This window comes from Coregonus clupeaformis, chromosome 31, assembly GCF_020615455.1.
Source record: "Coregonus clupeaformis isolate EN_2021a chromosome 31, ASM2061545v1, whole genome shotgun sequence".
Taxonomy (NCBI): domain Eukaryota; kingdom Metazoa; phylum Chordata; class Actinopteri; order Salmoniformes; family Salmonidae; genus Coregonus; species Coregonus clupeaformis.
The window spans coordinates 1,379,317-1,402,430 of record NC_059222.1 but is presented as its reverse complement, the minus strand read 5'-3'; the positions used below and the strand labels follow the sequence as shown (position 1 = coordinate 1,402,430).

General features: G+C 43.0%; 1 protein-coding gene across 4 annotated transcripts; it reads right to left on the bottom strand.

Annotated features, from left to right (window-relative positions):
* Positions 1–1,091: 1,091 nt before the first annotated feature.
* LOC121547196 (TBC1 domain family member 24-like) lies at positions 1,092–19,289 on the bottom strand. 4 transcript variants are annotated; one of them, XM_041858335.2, is made up of 9 exons: positions 19,224–19,269; positions 16,167–16,503; positions 14,670–15,775; positions 12,477–12,482; positions 11,861–12,019; positions 6,140–6,203; positions 5,651–5,746; positions 2,476–2,743; positions 1,092–2,182 (listed from the first exon to the last, which is right to left on the bottom strand). In XM_041858335.2, the coding sequence occupies exons 3-9, from the start codon at positions 15,656–15,658 to the stop codon at positions 2,019–2,021; spliced, it is 1,746 nt and encodes a 581-aa protein (XP_041714269.1). In that variant the 5' UTR covers positions 15,659–15,775; positions 16,167–16,503; positions 19,224–19,269; the 3' UTR covers positions 1,092–2,018. The 4 variants fall into 4 exon arrangements, with proteins under 4 accessions (XP_041714269.1, XP_041714270.1, XP_041714272.1 ...); XM_041858336.2 differs by having other exon boundaries at positions 16,354–16,503; XM_041858338.2 differs by lacking the exon at positions 16,167–16,503 and having other exon boundaries at positions 19,224–19,289.
* Between the last annotated feature and the right edge of the window lie 3,825 nt (positions 19,290–23,114).

Below are 23,114 nucleotides of genomic sequence, written 5' to 3'. Positions count from 1 at the left end.
GCAATGGCTCAGTTTGTTGTTGGAAGTGATGTCACAATGTGACCTTTAGAATGTTGAGGAAATCCCATCAAACTGTCTCCTGAGTGGCGCAGTGGTCTAAGGCACTGCATCGCAGTGCTAGCTGTGCCACTAGAGATCCTGGTTCGAATCCAGGCTCTGTCGTAGCTGGCCGCGACCAGGAGACCCATGGGGCGGCGCGCAATTGGCCCAGCGTCGTCCAGGGTAGGGGAGGGAATGGCCGGCAGGGATGTAGCTCAGTTGGTAGAGCATGGCGTTTGCAACGCCAGGGTTGTGGGTTCGATTCCCACGGGGGGCCAGTATGAAAAAATTAAAAATAATGTATGCACTAACTAACTGTAAGTCGCTCTGGATAAGAGCGTCTGCTAAAATGACTAAAAAAATGAAGAACAAAAACCTTAAGTGTTAAAAAGTATCAAATATATCAAAAATCCAGACCAGTCTACACGTTATAAAGTTTGAAAGGCATTTCTAGCTTAAGAGGAGTAGTGTGCAAAAGAATAATAAGAAGTATGTCAATGATTTAAAGTGGGGACTTGCTCCATTAACTATAAGTCAGAAATATGTGGATTAAAAAAAAAAAGTGTGGCTGCTTTCTTAAGCCACATTAATGACAACATTTGTATCCAGAAATCAGTAGATAATATGTGAGAGGAATGCTGAGACGCTGGACTTTGCCACATAATCACTTGGATAGATGATCTACCTTTGCAGACTATTTCATTGGAATTTTCACATACCGGTATCTCTCTTATCTTGCCATCAGTTTATTTCAAATAGTATTTTTTGAGGTTACATTTTCATAGATATGCTTACCAAGCCAACTAGGCAAGTTTCCTGGATATGGTATGATAATTGTCAGACGGGCCAATAGTTAGATTCTGGGTAAACTGATTGTGAAAGGCATCTGACACGTTTATGTGACAGGGTTCAAGAAACTACTCCCCTCCTTTCACCCCATAGTCAAAGTAAGAACAGTAGGGTGGGTGGGGGCACATATGTCAGCAAAGCACATATGTCAGCAAAAAAAAACTATGAAATTAATTAACAATAAAACATGACAGAGACAAATGTCACTTGTTTAAAAGTGTATTACTTTCACATGTACGATACATCTGTCATTTTTCAATCGATCCTTCACTGGAGGACTTTCTTCAATACAACACAGATATTCAATGATATACAATTGAGTCTCTGCACTAGAACGTACATATTCTGCTATTTTTTGGATGATATTGTTTGAGGGACGGATAGAGAAAGAGAGAGAGACGGATGAATACTGCATTACAGAGATTGTGAACCTAAATAATGAGGGACGTGGATATGGTCTTCATCTCACCTGATAACACTTTCACACCATCAATAAAACACATTCAAAGAACAATATTCACATACTTTACAAAGGGGCCTCTCTAATTTACTGCTGTGCGCAGAGCTAAGAGTACATCTGGTGTGAATATGGCCGCACAACAGCCACACTTCACGTTGTACAATTTATTTTCATTGACCCCAGTTTTCTGACAGCTGGGTAGACTGCATATGTTCAAAGACTTATAGGCCTACTTACTACGATTTTGGCGGCTGGTTTGGTGCGTAACCAGATTGCACAAATTAATGAGTAGATATAAAGTGAATACAGAAATGAAGTTACTTGAGTGTGTAAAATCATGGCATTTGATAATTCCAGACAAGGCCTTTTTCACAACAGAGCTGCTTTTCGCCATCAAACCCCTCCGAATGAGAGTCAACAAAAAGAGTAATACAATGTAATTAAAAATCTGTAAAAACGAATCACAAATAAAATATGATACTTGTTCAACATGAATAAATACAAATATTTCACATTTATGTATAGAATTCAATGGATAAATGAATTTGCTGGACGGAAAGGGGTTTGTTCTGATATGACTGGTACCTTCATCAGGCCCTTGGTGGGTTGTGTGTGTGTGTATATCTCGAACTGTGTGTGTGTGTGTGTGTGTGTCTGTCTGTCTGTCTGTCTATCTATCAGAGGCCATTGTGTCCTTGAAGCCCCACACCTCCAGCAGGGCCACCTGGAAGCTCTCGGTGGAGCAGAGCGGTGGGTTGTCAAAAGTGGTGCACCGGGCTGTGTGTCCGTGGTTTAGCTCACCGTCGATGTACAGCGCGTTTCCCTCGCCTCCCCCTGGCAGGAGACAGAACAGCAGGAGTTAAGACAGGAAAATGATCTTAATCTAGGTAAGTGAACTGGCCAATCGGATTGATCAGTTAAGAAACAGAGACGCTGGGTGAGAGGAAGAGGAGAGGCACAGAGGGACAGGCAAGGGCCATAAGGATCTTCAGTTCCTAGATGTTAGTTTAATTGTGGCATTGTCCTTATCAATGACTGATATAGACCTGAGAATCTAGGTGAGTACATCTTACTCACTCTGGCTAGATTGATCGATTTAAGAACAAGAAGGACTGATTTCCACTCACCCACAATGATAGAGTCAAAGTTGCCCGCCATGAACATGGAGGTATTCCTGGAGTTGAGATGGAAGTGTCGGGCCGAGAGGAAGGGCGACAGGCGATCAGATGGGTCAGCGGCCGGCCTCTCCACAGGAAGGCTGTTGCCGTCCGAGTTCTGCCTGTCGGGGGGCGCCTCGTCCTTGGCAGGGTCCTCACTGCTCTGGGCCTTGATGGTGGAGGCCAGCTCCGGGTGGCAGATCACCACCCACTCATACCTCTCCATCTCCGGCTTCAGCTACACCGACAAACCGGGAGGAATGCTCACGTTTGAGGGTTTATCTTCATCATTGAAATATAATTACTAGAACAGTAATCCCCATTAAAGTCAATGTTTTGTGATGGGTGGACAGACCGGTGGCCATATTCATTATATTTCTATGATCTTCATACTGGAGGGGTTACCTTGAATCAGTCAGATACAAGCTGGACACTGAATACTCTGTCATAATTGGTGCTTTTTCATTCCCTCTCCCCAGCCTCTCTCTCTCTCTACATGCATGTCTGATAGATCTCGATCCTTATCTTATTGTGTGTGGTGTCAGGTGAGGGCCTTATCAGGTGGCATTGTACAGTTAGGCTCCAGTTACAGGAGTTTCCGTTGAGTGTGTGCATGTGGGGCATTGTTCAAAGGCAGACCGACAGAGCACACAGCTGCGCATCATCCACACCACAACAGTTTAATTATTCATGCTAGGACTTGGAATTGAAGGTATTTCTAGCTCAGGTACACTCAGTGAAACCTCTCTAAAGTGTACACTACATTTTGTTATATCACTCATTTTTGGACCTGACATGCTTTTCCGTTCAGAGTGGGTGGAGGCCAGACTTGTGATAAGGAGGCTAATTATTGTAAGTCTTGCGACCTGGTGTCCACTCTTAGTCACTGCTTTGACAATTCTGAGGTGAAATTACACTGAACAAAACACAACATGTAAAGTGTTGGTCCCATGTTTCATACGCACAAAAAGCTTATTTCTCTCAGATTTTGTGCACAAATTTGTTTACACCCCTGTTAGTGAGTATTTCTCCTTTGCCAAGATAATCCATCCACCTGACAGGTGTGGCATATCAAGAAGCTGATTAAACAGCATGATCATTACACAGGTGGACCTTGTGCTGGGGGCAATAAAAGGCCACTCTAAAATGTGCCGTTTTGTCAAACAACACAATGCCACAGACGGTTTGCTGATGTCAACTTTGTGAACAGAATGCCCAATGGAGGCGGTGGGGTTATGGTATGGGCAGGCATAAGCTACGGACAACGAACACCATTTTATCGATGGCAATTGAAATGCACAAACATACCGTAATAAGATCCTGAGGCCCATTTTCTTTAAGGTATCTGTGACCAACAGATGCATATCTGTATTCCCAGTCATGTGAAATCCATAGATTAGGGCCTAAATAATTGACTTCAATTGACTGATTTCCTCATATGAACTGTAACTCAGTAAAATCAATGAAATTATTGCATGTGCATTTATATTTTTGTTGAGTATACTGTACCAGTCAAAAGTTTGTAAACACCTACTCATTCCAGGGTTTTTCTTTATTTTTACTATTTTCTACATTGTAGAATAATAGTGAAGACATCAAAACTATGAAACAACACATATGGAATCATGTAGTAACCAAAAAAGTGTTAAACAAATCAAAATATATATGAGATTTGAGATTCTTCAAAGTAACCACCCTTTGCCTTGATGACAACTTTGCACACTCTTGGCATTCTCTCAACCAGCTTCATGAGGTAGTCACCTGGAAAGCATTTCAATTAACAGGTGTGCCTTGTTAAAAGTTAATTTGTGGAATTTCTTTCCTTCTTCATTTGTGTTGTGACAAGGTAGGGGTGGTATACAGAAGATAGCCCTATTTGGTAAAAGACCAAGTCCATAGTATGGCAAGAACAGCTCAAAACAGCAGAGAGAAATGACAGTCCATCATTACTTTAAGACATGAAGGTCAGTCAATCCGGAAAAGTGCAGTTGCAAAAACCATCAAGCCCTATGATGAAACTGGCTCTCATGGGGACCGCCACAGGAAAGGAAGACCCAGAGTTACCTCTGCTGCAGAGGATAAGTTCATTATAGTTAACTGCACCTCAGATTGCAGACCAAATAAATGCTTCACAGAGTTCAAGTCACAGACACATCTCAACATCAACTGTTCAGAGGAGACCACGTGAATCAGGCCTTCATGGTTGAATTGTGGCAAAGAAACCACTACTAAAGGACACCAATAAGAAGAGGAGACTTGCTTGGGCCAAGAAACACGAGCAATGGACATTAGACCGGTGGAAATCTGTCTGATGAGTCTGATGAGTCCAAATTTGAGATTTTTGGTTCCAACCGCCGTGTCTTTGTGAGACGCAGAGTAGGTGAACGGATGATCTCCGCATGTGTGGTTCCCACCGTGAAGCATGGAGGTGGTGTGATGGTGCTTTGCTGGTGACACTGTTGGTGATTTATTTAGAATTCAAGGCACCCTTAACCAGCATGGCAACCACAGCATTCTGCAGCGATACGCCATCCCATCTGGTTTGCGCTTAGTGGGTCTATCATTTGTTTTTCAAAAGGACAATGACCCCAAACACACCTCCAGGCTGTGTAAGGGCCATCTGACCAAGGAGAGTGATGGAGTGCTGCATCAGATGACCTGGCCTCCACAATCACCTGACCTCAACCCAATTGAGATGGTTTGGGATGAGTCGGACCGCAGAGTGAAGGAAAAGCAGCCAACAAGTGCTCAGCAAATGTGGGAACTCCTTCAAGACTGTTGGAAAAGCATTCCTCATGAAGCTGGTTGAGAGAATGCCAAGAGTGTGCAAAACTGTCATCAAGACAAAGGGTGGCCAATATATTTTGATTTGTTTAAGACTTTTTTGGTTACTACCATGTGTTATTTCATAGTTATGATGTCTTCACTATTATTCTACAATGTAGAAAATAGTAAAAAATAAAGAAAGACTCTTGAATGAGTAAGTGTGTCCAATCTTTTGACTGGTACAGTATATGGGAAGCACCCAAAGGAATTCCCAAAACATGCTACTCCCCAAAAAGAATACATAAAATTAAAGAATGGTGGATTCACATAGCCTAATTGGATGAGAAACATAAAGTGAATAGGGAAATAAACAACCCACCCTGAAGACAAAACATTCTCCGGTCCCAAAGAAGCTGAGTTTGTTCCCGCCTCGCTTGCGCTCCTCCCAATCTGTAGAGAGGAAGGCTCCACATACCTGGGTAGACAATGCAGGGCGTGAGAGGGTGTATTACAGTAGCATCAATTGAAGAAGTGGGATAGGAAATAGAAGGATGGGACAATGTCAGAAGGCAGAAGGGGAAAATAGGGATACAATAGGGATTCAGTCACACAAAAATGTTGTTATTATAAGAAGTAAATACTGCAGCCTGTACATGTATTCATATATGTCATTAAATTATAGGTCTTTACCATATCAATATGACATAAAAACTGACTCGACTGTAGATTTAAAACATTTATGCCTACTTTTTCAATGTCATAATCCTGTGAGCTCGAGAGTTACTAGTCTATGGCTGTGGTTGTCATTATGCTGTTACATGAGGGGGTAAGGGCACAAACAAGTTTTAAGTGTGCGTAAGGTCCCTACGTCAGATTGGCAGGTCCGGATGAGTAGCAGAGTGGGCTCATAGCCTTCGACATGAGCGTAGAACCTGGGACAAAAGGAATGGACGACCACTATTACATATCACATCACTTACACAATCTGGCCATGCATGCGTGCAAGTATCCATATGAAAAACACACACATAAGCTTCCCTTTATCAATGTTGTATCTTAAAGATGAGAAAGAAAAAAGGAAGATGGGACCTTTTTAACTGAAAATGCAACAAAATTACATTTAGCCTACAGCACGATACATTCCATAAGTGTTTTTACAAAGTCAGATTACAATAATTTTTTATGATCATACTGCAGTGTCTCTGGTCAATGATTTCTATGTAGCATTACTCAGAAAGTTAACCCATTCCCTATTGAAAAATCAAATGTGTGAATTTGAGTCTGAAAGATCAGCTTTTTTCACTAGCTGTATGATAGTCTTTAAGGCCACTAGTGATGTACTTTGGATAGCTCTGACCGACTCTACAATGGCAAGGATAACGGCCATTGCTGATTCATAACTGAAACTTGCCTAATAAAATCATACTTTGATGCCAATTCTTGGTATACAATCTGAAACAAAGCACTGCAAAATCGTGGACATTTTCCTTACAAGACATTAAAATTACAATTGAACTTACTCTACCGGTTGTCTGTGCGGTTGGTCCTTCAGCTGCTCAAAATTTGTGTGAAAATATCCACAGGAAAATATTGTTTACGCAAAGCGCCGGTACTGAAGTTGAAATTTCTATAAACTGGCACAAAACCATGTAAACATCAGTTAGTATGCATGCATCGCGAGCATGTACCTCCGTCTTGTGCTTGTGCCTTCGGTCATGAGCAAACACATATTGATGGCCACACACAGACAAGCGTTTTGAAGTCTTTAATATTACTTTCCTGTTGATATTATGTCTCAAATTTCAACCAGCTGAAGGACCAACACCACGGTTGCTGTCATACCTTGTCCATAGACTGCTTACAGGGTAAGGAACCCAATTTGTAATTTTGTAATTTGGGTGAACTATCACTTTAAAGTCAAAAAATTGATGTAGCCTACCAATTGCACATTTCACCTTTATGGTAAAGTAGGTATGGTAGCCGAGACTGTGGGGAAAGGTACAGAGTAAGATGTATGGTAAACTGGGCCCAATACAGGGTAAAGTAGGAAGTGAACCAATTATAAAGTGGGCAGAATATCAGTTGTAACTAGGGTCGGGCTCGGCGACATTACAGCATTGCGACGATAATATTGCATATCTGCAGTGATATAGCCTATCAGTAATACGGAAATGTACCATGGTTTTAGCCTTGAAGTATGATGGTACTACCATGGTACTGCAGTTGTACCAAAATATTACCATGGGATTGCATCATTTATACCATGGTATAGATCTGAATCGTGGAAATACCATGGTTTTAACCTGAGTGTACATAACATTAAGAACACCTTCATGTTATGTACAGGGAGGCTGGCCCATGTTGACTCCAATGCTTCCCACAGTTGTGTCAAGTTGGCTGGATGTCCTTTGGGTGGTGGACCATTCTTGATACACACAGGAAACTGTTGAGCGTGGGAAATCCAGCAGCGTTGCAGTTCTTGACACAAACCGGTGCGCCTGGCACCTACTACCATACCCCGTTCAAAGGCACTTAAGTATTGTATCTTGCCCATTCACCCTCTGAATGGCACACATACACAATCCATGTCTCAACTGTCTCAAGGCTTAAAAATCCTTCTTTAACCTGTCTCCTCCCCTTCATCTACACTGATTGAAGTGGATTTAACAAGTGAAATCAATAAGGGATCACTGCTTTCACCTGGTCAGTCTGTCATGGAAAGAGCAGGTATTCTTAATGTTTTTCTACCATGGTAACACACAATTATGATAAACGGTACAAACAATTATCATATGGTACCATCTTTATTAATTGTGTGTTACCATGGTACAATGGCAGTATAATGCATCAAATAAATCCCCTCCCCCCAAGGTCAAAAGAGGTTGGTTGGCATTATATTGATGCATTTATATACGATTATGGGCAAGTTTCTGATAAAGAGGCATTCGGCTACTATTGTTGGTCCTAGTTTGTCTGTAACATCAAAGAAAAAAGGAAATAGTTCCTGTCAAAAAGGGGTAATACTTTCTGTATTAATTGTACAGTTTTCTACTCATGTTTGGGTTCCCTGTGAGATATATGGTAGCCTAATCTTTGGCCTTTTGTAATCATTTATTAATAGTTAAGGGGTGTTGTGCATGTTTCGGCCCGCAGAGGGAGCCGCTCGCTCTAGTGGTTGCTTCACGCACTCTCACTGTAGCTTTCGCGCTAGCCTGCCTAGTCAGTGAGTCAGTTGAATGAGAGACAACTGAAAAGTGAAGAGAGAAGCATCAGATAAACAAATTATTTTAAACCTTATCTTAACGGTGAGTGAGTTATAAAGCATAGGATAATGATATTATTGTTATATTGTGTAATGATATTATTGTTATATTTTGACTACGTTTTGATATTTTAATTTATAGGCAGAGCTTTCTTCTGACTCGATGCAATCAGAGCCTTGGAATGACTCCTCAGACCCATCGTTTGCGTCCACAACATTGGTTGGCACTTTCCTCGCCATGTTGGGCGTGTCATCATCCTGTTCATTAAACTGCCGGTTGAATGCCCGAGTGGAGAGCAGGTCATCATCGCGGCTATCGGAGTCCTCCATCGCATCCCCCATGCTGGAGGGAATGCTAGAGGGCCCTGATTCCTCTGAGCTTTAAGGATCTCAGAGGATAAGGGATCGACCTTCCGAGTAAGGCTCTTGTTTTTGGACTTTTTCGGTACACTGGTAAATTATCTGCGAAAACCAGGCCCTCAACTCTGCCTAGCCGCACTTCCCTCACCTTCCTAGGCAGGATGGAGCAGTTAAAGGGGTCAGAAAGGGCTTCTCGCAGGTGACCAACACCTAGGCAGGCGGGGCACAGGTCATGACCATCTTCCACTTGTAGTTCAGCTCCACAAGAGGAGCATCCATGCATGCCCAGCATCATGGTGATGTGATGTTCTCTCAGCTCAGAATGTGATTTTTTATTTGTATATATGTTATGCAAATATACTCATTAATAGGGGTGTCCCATACTCATATCCCTAAATTCACAGTTGATACTGGGATCGGATGATACTCGTGATCGGAAAAAACAGAGTCGTTTTAATATACCTAAGTAGATGTTGGCAAAATACCTCCCTGCACGTTCTCACTGCAAAAAAATATGCGGATTAGGAGCAGAGCGAGGAGGGTTGTGCAACCTATGCGTCTGTGTGTCCTCAACTTGCAGCGGGCAGCCAAGTTTGTCATTACTCAGTCAGAATGCGCATCAGCGTTTTATATTTTTTCCCCTACCCTTGCCCCGCTTGATATTATGAACATTGATAGCATCACAGCAAACGTCCTCGCCATATGATTTATTATAGTAGCAGGCAGCAGCAATCTAAATAATCAGACCGAAAACATGCAAGGAAAAGTGATCTTCACTCTATCCCATCAGAGCAGCAGGATCAACGTACAGACCACCTTTCTCTTTACAAACAGGCAAAATAGCCAGTTTAGTTATTTAGACCACATAGAACCTCGTACACAGATCATTACAAAAAAATACTCTGATCATAATCGTATCCAAAATTGCCCATATCCGTTACGATACTCGTTTTGTCCGACTACTCGGCAAACCCCTACTAATTCATGAAATTAACTAATATAATAGTAACCGGAGATTGTATTACAGAGCAGCTACCACAATACAAACGGTATAGGTAGAGAGCTACAATAATCTGGTGGGAGTTGTAAAGCAACCGCAAAATCATTTCTGGTGAGCCTAGCTACGACTGCAGGGCTGGAGCAGGAGAAATACTGTGTTTACACGTAGTCTTATTATGCAAAACACGGACGAATGGGCGTCGTTTTGGTAAACCAAGCTAGGTTGAGTTGGTAAGCTAGCTAGCTTGTAGCGTGCTAGCAATACCAGGGGAGAGGGATGCCTGGGGGAGGCAGTCCGAATCCCACGTTGTATAGCTGGCTAACAACCTTCCTAGATGGCACAAGCGCTATGAGACGCAGTTATCTAGGGAAAGTGACCCATACGAGTTTTAAATTGTTGAAGGACGACTAGTACCCGGTGGCCTCGATAACGAGCATGGCAGAGGAGGATGTCTTGCCAACACACACACTAGCTGGAGGGCTAAGTCAGCACAAGACAAGGAAGCCCAATATCCTCTACATCCCTCAAACTCAACTCTGGACCTCGAAGTCAGTTCCACTGCATTTCTTCATTGTTCCCCTCTATTCAGGGACTGATTTAGACCTGGGACACCAGTTGTGTGCAATTAATTATCAGGTAGAACATAAAACCAGCAGGCTTCGGACCTCGTAGGGTAGGAGTTGAGTACCCCTGCTCTATATTATAAGGGACAGGTAGGGGAGAGCTGTCACACAGCCTTGGAGGGAGAATTTCGCGCTCCGACCCACAGGTCACAGGCATATGGTGACAGACTGACAGTACACACAACTCACACAGAGTTTAGCTTATCCTACCGGGACCTGGGAAGATGCAATCCGAAAAACAGGAGCAGCGGAGCAGTCAATTTGCACGATACGGCTAAGCTAACTTTGCGAGAAGAAATAAGAAAGTGCGTGGTCTGAAGTACGGTTTTATATGAACGGCGGGGCACGTCCTCCCACGCTGTCACGTCACCGATATTACTTTGTTGTTATTATTACTCGACCTGCACGGAGTGTGAGGGAATAATCCATACTTTCAATCGTACTGACGGACTGAAAGGTATGAAGTAGAACTTGCAGTTGTTAAGGATATGTTGAGATGCTAATTAATAACTTTTTACAAATTGTTTTTTAGCATGTTGGCTATTTAGAAATGTATAAGAGTAGTCAGTTGAATGAGCGACAGCTAACTAAAACTGTATTGAAGAGACAAGCACCAGATAAATTAATTATCTTAAACTGTATCGTGTCAAGACTCCCTTCATTCTTCTCACCATACCCTATCCAGGTCCCAAGGTTTAAGAGGGTGCACTACACTACTAGACCATGTGTTGTGGTTTTTCACTATGACCTAAAGGGGTTTAAGAGGGTACACTAGTCCTATGCTTTGCCATTGCTGAGCGAGTAGTCAATGTTGCATTATGCGTGTACCATAAATTACTATGTTTTTGGTCACTTTACCTGAAAAATTGTGGGACACAGACCATGAACAACTACCATGCTTTCATGTTTCACTATATGCTACTAGTACAAAACCATAGTAGTTTTTTGATTGTACTACCATGGTGCGTTTTGTACCATTGTAGTACAATGAAAATAATATCATGTTTTTTTGGTCACTACCATGGCAGGAAAAGACCATGGTATTTGCACCAGTACCATGGTATTTTCTGCCATGGTAGTGACAAAGAAAACATGATAGTACTCTGGTATTTTTTCCATTGTACTACCATGGTACATTTTTGTAAGGGCAGCTTTTGTTTCGGTGCAAGCTGGATAGTCTGTATAGAAATGTAGGTTGATTGAGACCTTTTTCCCCTAAGAAAACACCTGTGGGCCACATTGGATCATTATTTGACACCCTTGGTCTAGTGGTTAGCCTAGGCTGCAGGGTAAAGTGGCTACAATGAGACTGGTAAAGTGGGTACAAAAGTGGGCAGTAAGTACCTGTTGAGGCTGCAGCCGTGGGTTGAGGTGGTGAAAAGGAGCTGCGGTTCGCATAGGGCGAAGCGCTCGGGGATCCACGACCAGATGTCCTTCATCTCCTTGGCGCTGACTACCTCCGAGGAGAAGGTGTCCGGATTCAGCGCCAGCTGCACATTCCGCCTGTAGCCATGGTAACCGGGCAGGAAGGAGAGGACTACTTTGTTAGTAACACACAAACTCCTGATTGGAGAGTCAAAGTAGTCTTTGTACCGCATGTAGGGCCATGAGGTTGTGGTAATGGAAGGGCCACAGCGTGAGCTGGACTTGATCCAACAGCACCTAATTCAGACCTCTCAAACAAGGTGATTGGACCAGCTAGTCAGTCTGGGACTTTAATTAAGCCTACTCAATTGAGTGTTGAGGAGAAGAAAATAAACCTGCACACAATTTTTAAGGTTTGACTATGGTACAGTGTGTTCAATGTCCAAATCTTGTTTCCTGGTCACTTATAGATTAGGACAGTTTACAGAGAATGTAGACACGGTTCCTAATACAATTTATCACTAATGAGGGAGGTCAGCTCAAGTGTTAACAGGTGACGAGAGAGAGTGGAGCGAGAGGGAGGACAGACACTTACCTCAGGCTAACAGAGCCAGGTTCATGGGAGAATGGAGGAGCATGAGCAGTAGACGACACATGGACACAAGAGTGAAGGTGAAAACGGAAGAAGACGGTGGATGGAAGAAAAAAAAAGGGACAGCAAAGGAAAGAGAGAACAAAAAAGGAGAAAACTATGAACAGAAAGGTGAGGAAAATAATCAATGACAAAAAGCAAGCCAGAGCCACACAGACAGCCACAACAGGTAAAGGAGCAAGCAAACTAAAAACAGAGAACCAATTAGACAATCCAAATTATTTTAGCAGAAGGTCGTACCAGCTTTATATACCCAGGAACAATGGCCACCTCTTACTGGTGGCAAATTAGGTCATGCACAGTTTTGCAAGCGCATGCCTCTCATCCTGATTTGGTTTATTGCCTGTTTCCCTTAGAACTATGTCTAATGTTTATTTACGCTGCCATTAGCTAAGGCGCTACCATGGCATTAGCAGAAGCACTAGCATTCATTGCCTCAGACTTCCATTTACAGTGGGGAAAAAAAGTATTTAGTCAGCCACCAATTGTGCAAGTTCTCCCACTTAAAAATATGTGAGAGGCCTGTAATTTTCATCATAGGTACACGTCAACTATGACAGACAAAATGAGAGAAAAAATTCCAGAAAATCACATTGTAGGATTTTTTATGAATTTATTTGCAAATTATGGTGGAAAATAAGTATTTGGTCACCTACAAACAAGCAAGATTTCTGGCTCTCACAGACCTGTAACTTCTTCTTTAAGAGGCTCCTCTGTCCTCCACTTGTTACCTGTATTAATGGCACCTGTTTGAACTTGTTATTAGTATAAAAGACACCTGTCCACAACCTTAAACAGTCACACTCCAAACTCCACTATGGCCAAGACCAAAGAGCTGTCAAAGGACACCAGAAACAGAATTGTAGACCTGCACCAGGCTGGGAAGACTGAATCTGCAATAGGTAAGCAGCTTGGTTTAAAGAAATCAACTGTGGGAGCAATTATTAGGAAATGGAAGACATACAAGACCACTGATAATCTCCCTCGATCTGGGGCTGCACGCAAGATCTCACCCCGTGGGGTCAAAATGATCACAAGAACGGTGAGCAAAAATCCCAGAACCATACGGGGGGACCTAGTGAATGACCTGCAGAGAGCTGGGACCAAAGTAACAAAGCCTACCATCAGTAACACACTACGCCGCCAGGGACTCAAATCCTGCAGTGCCAGACGTGTCCCCCTGCTTAAGCCAGTACATGTCCAGGCCCATCTGAAGTTTGCTGGAGTGCATTTGGATGATCCAGAAGAGGATTGGGAGAATGTCATATGGTCAGATGAAACCAAAATAGAACTTTTTGGTAAAAACTCAACTCGTCGTGTTTGGAGGACAAAGAATGCTGAGTTGCATCCAAAGAACACCATACCTACTGTGAAGCATGGGGGTGGAAACATCATGCTTTGGGGCTGTTTTTCTGCAAAGGGACCAGGACGACTGATCCGTGTAAAGGAAAGAATGAATGGGGTCATGTATCGTGAGATTTTGAGTGAAAACCTCCTTCCATCAGCAAGGGCATTGAAGATGAAACGTGGCTGGGTCTTTCAGCATGACAATGATCCCAAACACACCGCCCGGGCAACGAAGGAGTGGCTTCGTAAGAAGCATTTCAAGGTCCTGGAGTGGCCTAGCCAGTCTCCAGATCTCAACCCCATAGAAAATCTTTGGAGGGAGTTGAAAGTCTGTGTTGCCCAGCGACAGCCCCAAAACATCACTGCTCTAGAGGAGATCTGCATGGAGGAATGGGCCAAAATACCAGCAACAGTGTGTGAAAACCTTGAAGACTTACAGAAAACGTTTGACCTGTGTCATTGCCAACAAAGGGTATATAACAAAGTATTGAGAAACTTTTGTTATTGACCAAATACTTATTTTCCACCATAATTTGCAAATAAAATCATTAAAAATCCTACAATGTGATTTTCAGGATTTTTTTCTCTAATTTTGTCTGTCATAGTTGACGTGTACCTATGATGAAAATTACAGGCCTCTCTCATCTTTTTAAGTGGGAGAACTTGCACAATTGGTGGCTGACTAAATACTTTTTTCCCCCACTGTATTTGAGTTGTAGACTACCATTTTTCTATATGTAAATTAGACCCAATAGAACTGATGCTGTCTCTCTAGCCCTGCTTACTCACCTCTTCTGTTTGACGGTGATGCCCTTCTGCTGCAGCGATTTCTCGTTGGTGAGCTGCAGGAGGGTGATCTCTTTGCGACTGAACAAGCGGATAGAGAAGGCCTTCTCCAGCAGCTTGTCCGGGGTGATGCAGGAGCTGATGGCTTTGACGAAAGCCTGGATCTCTGCCTTGACCCCTGCAGAGTCCTGTTTCTGGCCCTCTGATTGCTGAGTTCCAGCCCCGGCCTTCTGCTTGCGGTAGAACTTCAGCAGGGCCAGGGCCACGCGGTACAACACCTTGTATCCTTCCACCAGGAAGACGTCTAGGACCCTAGCCACATGGCTGAAGGGCAGGTCGCCTAGCACCCAGCGCTGCCAGTCCGAGTACACCTCCACCACGTCCTGCGCTGTAGCCACTATGATCTTGTGGGCCGCCGGGCAGTACTTGTTGGCCAGGTCGCCAAAGGTCATGCAGCTGGACTCATAGGCCAGGAAGGTCTGGTCCACAAAGCGTCGGCCCGGCTCATTGCAGGCCAACAGATGGCTGACGTGCTCAAAGCACTGTGCCTCGTCGGCACTGAAGTGCAGCAGGAGGGCTGTCAACGCGGGAAGCGCCGGGCAGTGCGAGATGTCCGGGAACTGTCCCGCCAGACAGGAGATGACCCGGTGGACGGCGGTCACTGCGTCTGCCTTGAGGCAGTAGTGCGGCACAGCGCTACCGTCCACAAAGTCTGGCAGTGGGATGGCGGACAAGGCTTTTTTACCTGTGTCGTCGCCCATGAGGTCGCGGTAGACCTCGGCGTCGGGGGTCACGGTGCGACAGGGGATGGCCTTAATGAGTTGCTGGTAGACCTGGGCACGGAGCTTGTGGTTCTTGGCCCAGTGGCCCTGCCTGGCCAGCTTTTTGAGCTCCACAGGGTCCTTGATGTCCAATTTGGAGGTGCCACTGCTCTTGGCCAAGTCCCCCATTTGGGTCCAGTCCACAAAGCAGCCATAGTCCTCCTCAGCCATGGCTGCAGAAGATTCTGGACTGCGGCTGAGGGGTCTGGTCTGGAATATAGCCTAGTCTTCTGTCCTCCTCACAAAATATATGTCCAGGGTGTGTTTCTCAACTACCCATGATGTTCACTGTATGTGAGGGGTAGAGAGGAGGAAAGAATTTGAGTTTCTGTAAAAAAAAAACATATGTTTTGCTTGACATTTATCTCCCTGCTAAAGCGCCTGCAACTACCAAGCTCCGAACTAGGCTAACTGCTCCTTTGTCTCTCCCCTCTGAGATGACTGACTCTTCAGTAATTATATCCACTGCCTAAGACTATGAGTCAGATGGCTTGTATGTTTGTGCATGTTTGGTTGTCAGTGATTATGTGTGCAAAGCGCAGGACATATGAAGGTCAACAAAGAAAGTCAACATCTTCCCCAATAATAAACTGTGGGTAACTCGGGAATTAAAAGAGCTCCTCAACCAGCAAAAACAAGTGTTTAAATCAGGTGGCAGTAAAGTAAAATGGCTACAAACCAAAGAGACATTGTATGACCGTCGAAAATGACCTTGCAAATGATTTGAACAGTTTCTATTGTAGGTTTGATGTGTGGTTTTACATCACAGCAGAAAGTGGCATTGGACAGTATAGACAGCATACCAGCTGTTGATATACAGTTCTCTGTGAATGACGTCAAGCAATACTTTCAACGTGTCAACCCACGAAAATCATATGGTCCAGACGGCATCAGCAGCAAGGCACTTCAGGCATGCGCAGACCAGCTCGCATTACTGTTCCAGAAGCTGTTCCAGCCGTCACTGAACTGTGGGATAATTCCAGACTTATGGAAGAAGTCGCTGATCGTCCCAATACCTAAAAACAACAGGCCAGAAGAAAAGAACGATTTACGCCCTGTAGCCCTGACATCTGTACCTATGAAATGTTTTGAAAAAATGATTCAAAAACTAATTCTCTCTGGTCTCTCATCCCAATTAAACTCAAACCAATTCGCCTACCGTGCCTCCAGGGGTGTTGATGATGCGTTACTGGTCATGCTGAACAATATCTACGAACATTTAGAAAAGGCAAATAGCCTAGTGAAAATTGTCTGCATTGACTTCAGTAGCGAGTTTAACACCATCCAACCCCACCTACTGGTGGATAAGCTGGTGAATTTGGGTGTCAACTCTCTACTGATCAAGTGGATTAATAGGTTGCTTGTGAACCGTACTCAACAAGTGAAGTTTAACTCTGCCATCTCTACATCTAGAACGGTGAATACGGGAGCCCCTCAAGGTTGAGTACTTTCACCGATACTGTACACACTGTACACAAACGATTGTCAAGCCTCTGACGCAGGCCACACATTTTTTAAATATGCAGATGACACCGCTGTTGTGGGTTTCCAACACCCAGACCAAGCCTCTCCAAGGTTTTGACAGAGAAACTGCAAAATTAGTCCAGTGGTGTGCAGATAACTTTCTTGAAATAAACGTTAAGAAAACAAAAGAGATGGAAATTGATTTCAGAAGGAACAAAACTCCTCTACCCCCTACGAGGATCAATTGGGAATCAGACAAATGTTTTTTTTACGCAAACTGAACCATTTTAATATCGACCGCCACATCTTACAAATTTTTTATAAATCTGTCCTGCAGAGTGTGCTGTACTTTGGTGTGTTTGGAAACATGCGAGTGCAAGACCAAGTCAAGCTTCAGTGCTTGATTAAGACGGCGGGAAGGATAATTGGTATAGATCAAGAATCAGCCACCAACCTGTACACAAAACTCATCCTCCTAAAACTTGAAAGTATTTTACAGGACAGTACTCATCCCCTTCACTCAAAATTCAGTCACAGCAGCAGCTGGACAAGGGGGAAGAGACTTCTTCAAAAGAAAATGAATACAGATAGATATGGGGACTCTTTTATTCAAACAGCCATTAGGCTGTATAATAGTATGTTGGTCCCTCGAGTATACAACTTATTGCACTTTCACTTTAAAATGTGTAGCTATAGCACTTTGAATTAATTTTTTGTGTAGTTTCTGTGTTTTCATGTTTTATGTACCATCTTTTTAAGCACATGACCAAATGAATTTCCCCCTGGTGGGCTAATAAAGTTGATCTGAATCTGAATCTCTCTGAAGGTCTTGCTGGCTGCAGTCAAACACCATTAGCCCAAATTAGACTTTTGTTCTTGTAACAATCTTTTGACAGGATATGACTGGGCTCCCTCCAAAAAGGCATGGACATTCTTGTCTTCCATTGTTATCGAACTTGATGCAAGGGGAAACAATTAAAGGGAACGTTGTGTAAATTAGCCTGTATGCAGCCACAAAGCTATTTCAGAATGACATTTGATGTAGGCTACAAATATGCAACCGACACTGGCTATATAGGTGCCCAGACCTGAGACATTGCTTTTGACTCACTCCGAGTCTCGTGACATCTACACAGCCATGTCTCAGGGCAAAGGTTAAGTGAGCAATTGAGGCCAAAACATTGTTTAAAGTTTATGGTTCCAAGCAGAAAAATAGATGATATTGTATGACAGAGGATTAACACTGGCCAATGGCATTCCTTGACAGAAACGGATAAAATTGTTGAACTGAACAACACTAGCTATTGCTAATATGGGATCATATTGGTTCAGATGCAGATGAGCACCAGCTAAAAATAAATTACTCCACTTAGCTGGCTATACATTTCAGCTATATTGTAGAAATGAATTTGTATGCATAGCTATTGCAATGTCTTCCAGAACCAATAAAAACTGCCATATTTCAGCACACATTTCTGAATGGGGAGTTTGTAGGGTCAGCCACCAAGGGACACTGACGATACAACTACCTTAATGCGATCAAGCCAGCTAGTTAACGTTAACTGGGGAATTAATGTGACAGGCTAATGGCATTTCGGGCAAGCTCAATGGCACAAGGTGCCGACACCACACTTCTGTATAGCAACCTGGCTATGCCGGGGTAAGCGATCGCCAAGTACCTCAACTCCACGATGATGAGGTACTTTGAAATCATCGGGTCGTTGAATGCGCCTATTTGGTCATCTTTCGCGGCTAGCTAGGACCTGCAACGCCGTGAAAACTGGTAAATGGTAGCTAATCCTTGCAAAGTAAAGGTGACAGTTATAAGCAGCCCGAACAGTTGGAGGCAGCTCGCAATGGGGACAGTTAGCGCGTTTCTTTCATTCACGTTAGCCAATGCATTGGTCCATTGTCTTGTCAAGTGTTTTCACCAGGTCAAGACATAGCATAACATTAGCTAACATAGCTAGCTATGTCACGTCAAAGAATTAGCTACGACCATGCATAGTTAGCAAAATGCAAAGCTTTTCCTTCAGGGGCAGAGAGATAGTTAACTAGCGCCTAACTAACTGGCGTCGTAGCGACAAGAAAGCGAGACAGATTCTCCTTCTCACTCTCAACATTGGTTGTTGGGCGTTCAACTTGCATTACGGGCTAACTAGCTAATATTATCATGATACATAAGGGCAACATGACTGCGCATTTGTGTTAACAACCGCTAAAGAAACATCAAGACATGAAAAATGCCTGTCAAGATATGAAATACTCCTACCTGGTTTGTTCAGATGTTGGAGCAGCATTCATATTTGGCAGTTTCGGACATGCGCAGTATCCCTACTCCTGTCACGGTCACTATGAGCACTAGTGTCACGATCAATCTGGCAGAGAGTGAAGAATGTAATGCAATCCATGTGGGATTTGTTATGTATGCCTTTTTTCTTTACACTTTGTTACATATATGAAAGTGCACTGACCTCTGCTTTAAGTGGGAGAGAAACCTTATAGCTATATATAAGTCCACTCCAGACAGATAACGCTATTATAATGTGGAAGGGTAGGGAAACAACCATTAGCCTAAAATGTAAATCTGATTACCAAAAATTATAGTGCAAAGAATTTCAGAAGATTTTGAAAAACAAGCTGAGCCACTGCTGTCCCAGGCACCTCCAGAGTAATTGTGAGTGAGCCAGTTGGGACTGGTGGAATAGAGGCAATATCATCTGATTCATCAAGTCTTGTTTACAGGCCTGGATGTCTGTCAAAGTCGTTAAGTGCACTGGAAAAGGACAGGAAGCCACCCAAGCAACTTTAACAACACCCTGCTTTGTCCTCCTACTCAAAGCACCCGCCCAAAAACAGCGGCCCAGCACATGACAGTTATTACAGATAACTCAATTAGGCCATCATTACTCCTCCAATATGATTCTGGCCTTGTGTTTTTGCTTCGTGTGTTCCCCCATTTCATGTTCTCTTATTATGTAGTTCATGTCTTCATTTGGTGTTCTTGCAGCAACAACAAGCTGACCCATAGGCCTATGTGCGTGATGAGACTTTAAAACAAATAGCCAAATGTCCGTGCCATAGAAATATACTTTTTTCGGAGAAAACCTTAGTCATACTGTATTTTGTGAACGATGATAACCCACTCATATGACTCACAATGATGACATAGACAACACTGTCCACAACAGTATTCCCTATCTACTCTTTGTGTAATGCTGTTGTGCTTTCTATTATTTCTCTATTTTCTTTCTCTCTGCATTGTTGGGAAGGGCCCATAAGTAAGTATTTCACTGTTAGTCTACACCTGTTGTTTACAAAGTATGTGACGAATACAATTTGATTTGATTTGTGTTTGCCTGTCTTTTCAGGTCTACCCTGTCCTGTCTGTCTCAAAACCAGACCTACTATGGCCATGGAGATGTTTAATGAAGCCTTTGTTACATCTCAGCTGCTGGCATCGGTCCAACAGACATGACTGTAGGCGTGGACAGCATTCATATCATGTGAGGTACACTAACTGACTATATGGTGCTCAGGGTACATTTGGTGCTGTAACTAGCACAACAACAAAGCTTGTAGCATGCTCTAACCTCTGAGCTATTTGATTGGACAGAGAATACCACTGTTTGGTGATAGATTGAGGCAGGGCCGGTCCTGGCCGTTCTGCAGCCCTAGCCAAGACATAAAAAATGTCGCCCCTACTAGAATAGTCCCAGTTTGCAAAATTACGTCTAAAATAAATATTTTTACAGACGTTGAAATCAGGTTCATTTTTGGTTCTGAATGAAAGTTCAAAATACATTTTTCCAGATGTTGGAAATACGTATTTTCTGGACATTGAAATCAGGTTAATTTTCGGTTCTGAATGAAAGTTGAAAATACATAATTTATAGTCGTCTATGTTTGGGCCAAATCAAGATCGGTCCAGACTGCACCAACAAAAGACGTCCAAAAGGCGTCAGCGTTGGTCCGTGCTTACTGAGGTATAGCCTACAGTGTCGCCTGAAATATAATTTTAGGAATGCCCATCTATGTGGTAGGCCTACCATTTGTAAAACACCCAAAAAAAGATGGCATTGGCTTTATTAGTCCTGATTCCTGTGACTAATCAATTTGGCTATTTAAGCTCTGAACATCAGCTACCCAACTTTATCAGGAGGAGTAATCCTGAGCCTATTTGCAATGTGTTTAAACAGCGGGAAATGCAGAAGTATTTTCTTTTTCGCTATGATCAGCTTGTAAATAATTGACGGATACAAACTTGAAACCACTGATCATGACAATCTAGCCCACGGGATGAAACTCCTGGACAGCACTTGTGAGTAGCGAGCCTGATTGTCCATTCCATATTGTCCATTTGACTTTGACCTGTCCTATTTTTAGGATATGTTGTTTGTTAACATGTCAGCGCATTTTTTATATGATTGGGCGCCATTTAGGTTAGGCTATTTGATTTGGAGAAACCAGCATGATGTAAAAAGTTTAAGTTTCATTACATTGTCATACATTTTATCTCCAACCTGTAGGCTATATCTGCTACAGGATTTATGTTCAATAATTATTTTGACAGAATGTTGGTGGAGCGCCACAGTGATGCCTCTCTCCAACAGCACCCTGAAGAGGCACGCTGGGAATGGACAAGATAAATATTTTGCTTCCTGCCTTTGAAAGTGGGTACTGCTTATCACAGGGTGGCACCAGCGCTCACCTAAAAAGCCAATATGCCACTGGTTGAGAGAAAGTGTAATTGATTTTGAGCAGAATTATGTGAGGTTTTATGTGTTGTTGGAGGTGCGTCTTGATCAGTTTAGATCAGAAAATGCCGCCCTCATCAATCTGCCACCACAGGCGGCCACCTAACCCTGCCTAATGAGCGGTCCGGCCCTGGATTGAGGTAGGGAGACGGGGAGGGACATAGAGAGAGAGAGAAAAAGAGGGAGATGGAGAGAAAGAAAAATAGGGAGAGGGAGTGCGAGAGGGAGACAGATGGGTCTAAAGCCAGTAAGCCTTAAGATCCAAGCTTATGGGAGGTTTATGCTCATCAAATCCTTTCAACCTTGAGGTGTTTGAAGAAAGGTATAACGTCAAGTGCTGATGTTAAGATCGGACCTATAATTGGGACGTTTGTTTGCCAAGTTGAACCTATTAAAGACGTTCAATGTTAATTGCATTACCAGCTTCGGTGCAATTGTAACAATTACCATATTAGACTTACCACAAAGACATTTCACATTGATAAAGGTGGGGAAAAAGAGGAACAAATCCCTTTGACAGTTAACATTTTTTAGATTGGTAAGTTAGTCTAGTTAGTCTAGCCTGCTGTCTAAACATGTAGTTATCCTGGCCGAATTACTGACCTAAAAATAGTCAAAGACTCCGGCCTTCTAAGTCAAAGACTGTTCTCTCTGCTACCGCACGACAAGCGGTACTGATGCACCAAGTCTGGAACCAATGGGACCATCAACAGCTTCTACCCCCAAGCCATAAGACTGCTAAATAGATAGTTAAATAGTTAACCAATAGCTACCCGGACTATCTGCATTGACCCTTTTTGCTCTCTTTTGACTCTCTTTTGACTTATCATATACGCTGCTGCTACTGTTTATTATTTATCCTGTTGCCTAGTCACTTTATCCCTATCTACAGTTGAGGTCGGAAGTTTACATACACCTTAGCCAAATACATTTAAACTCAGTTTTTCACAATTCCTGACATTTAATCCTAGCAAAAATTCCCTGCCTTAGGTCGGTTAGGATCACCACATTATTTTAAGAATGTGAAATGTCAGAATAATAGTAGAGAGAATGATTTATTTCAGCTTTTATTTCTTTCATCACATTCCCAGTGGGTCAGAAGTTTACATACAATCAATTAGTATTTGGTAGCATTGCCTTTAAATTGTTTAACTTGGGTCAAACGTTTCGGGTAGTCTTTCACAAGCTTCCCACAATAAGTTGGATGAATTTTGGCCCATTCCTCCTGACAGAGCTGGTGTAACTGAGTCAGGTTTGTAGGCCTCCTTGCTCGTACACGCTTTTTCAGTTCTGCCCACACATTTTCTATAGGATTGAGGTCAGGGCTTTGTGATGGCCACTCCAATACCTTGACTTTGTTGTCCTTAAGCCATTTTGCCACAACTTTGGAAGTATGCTTGGGGTCA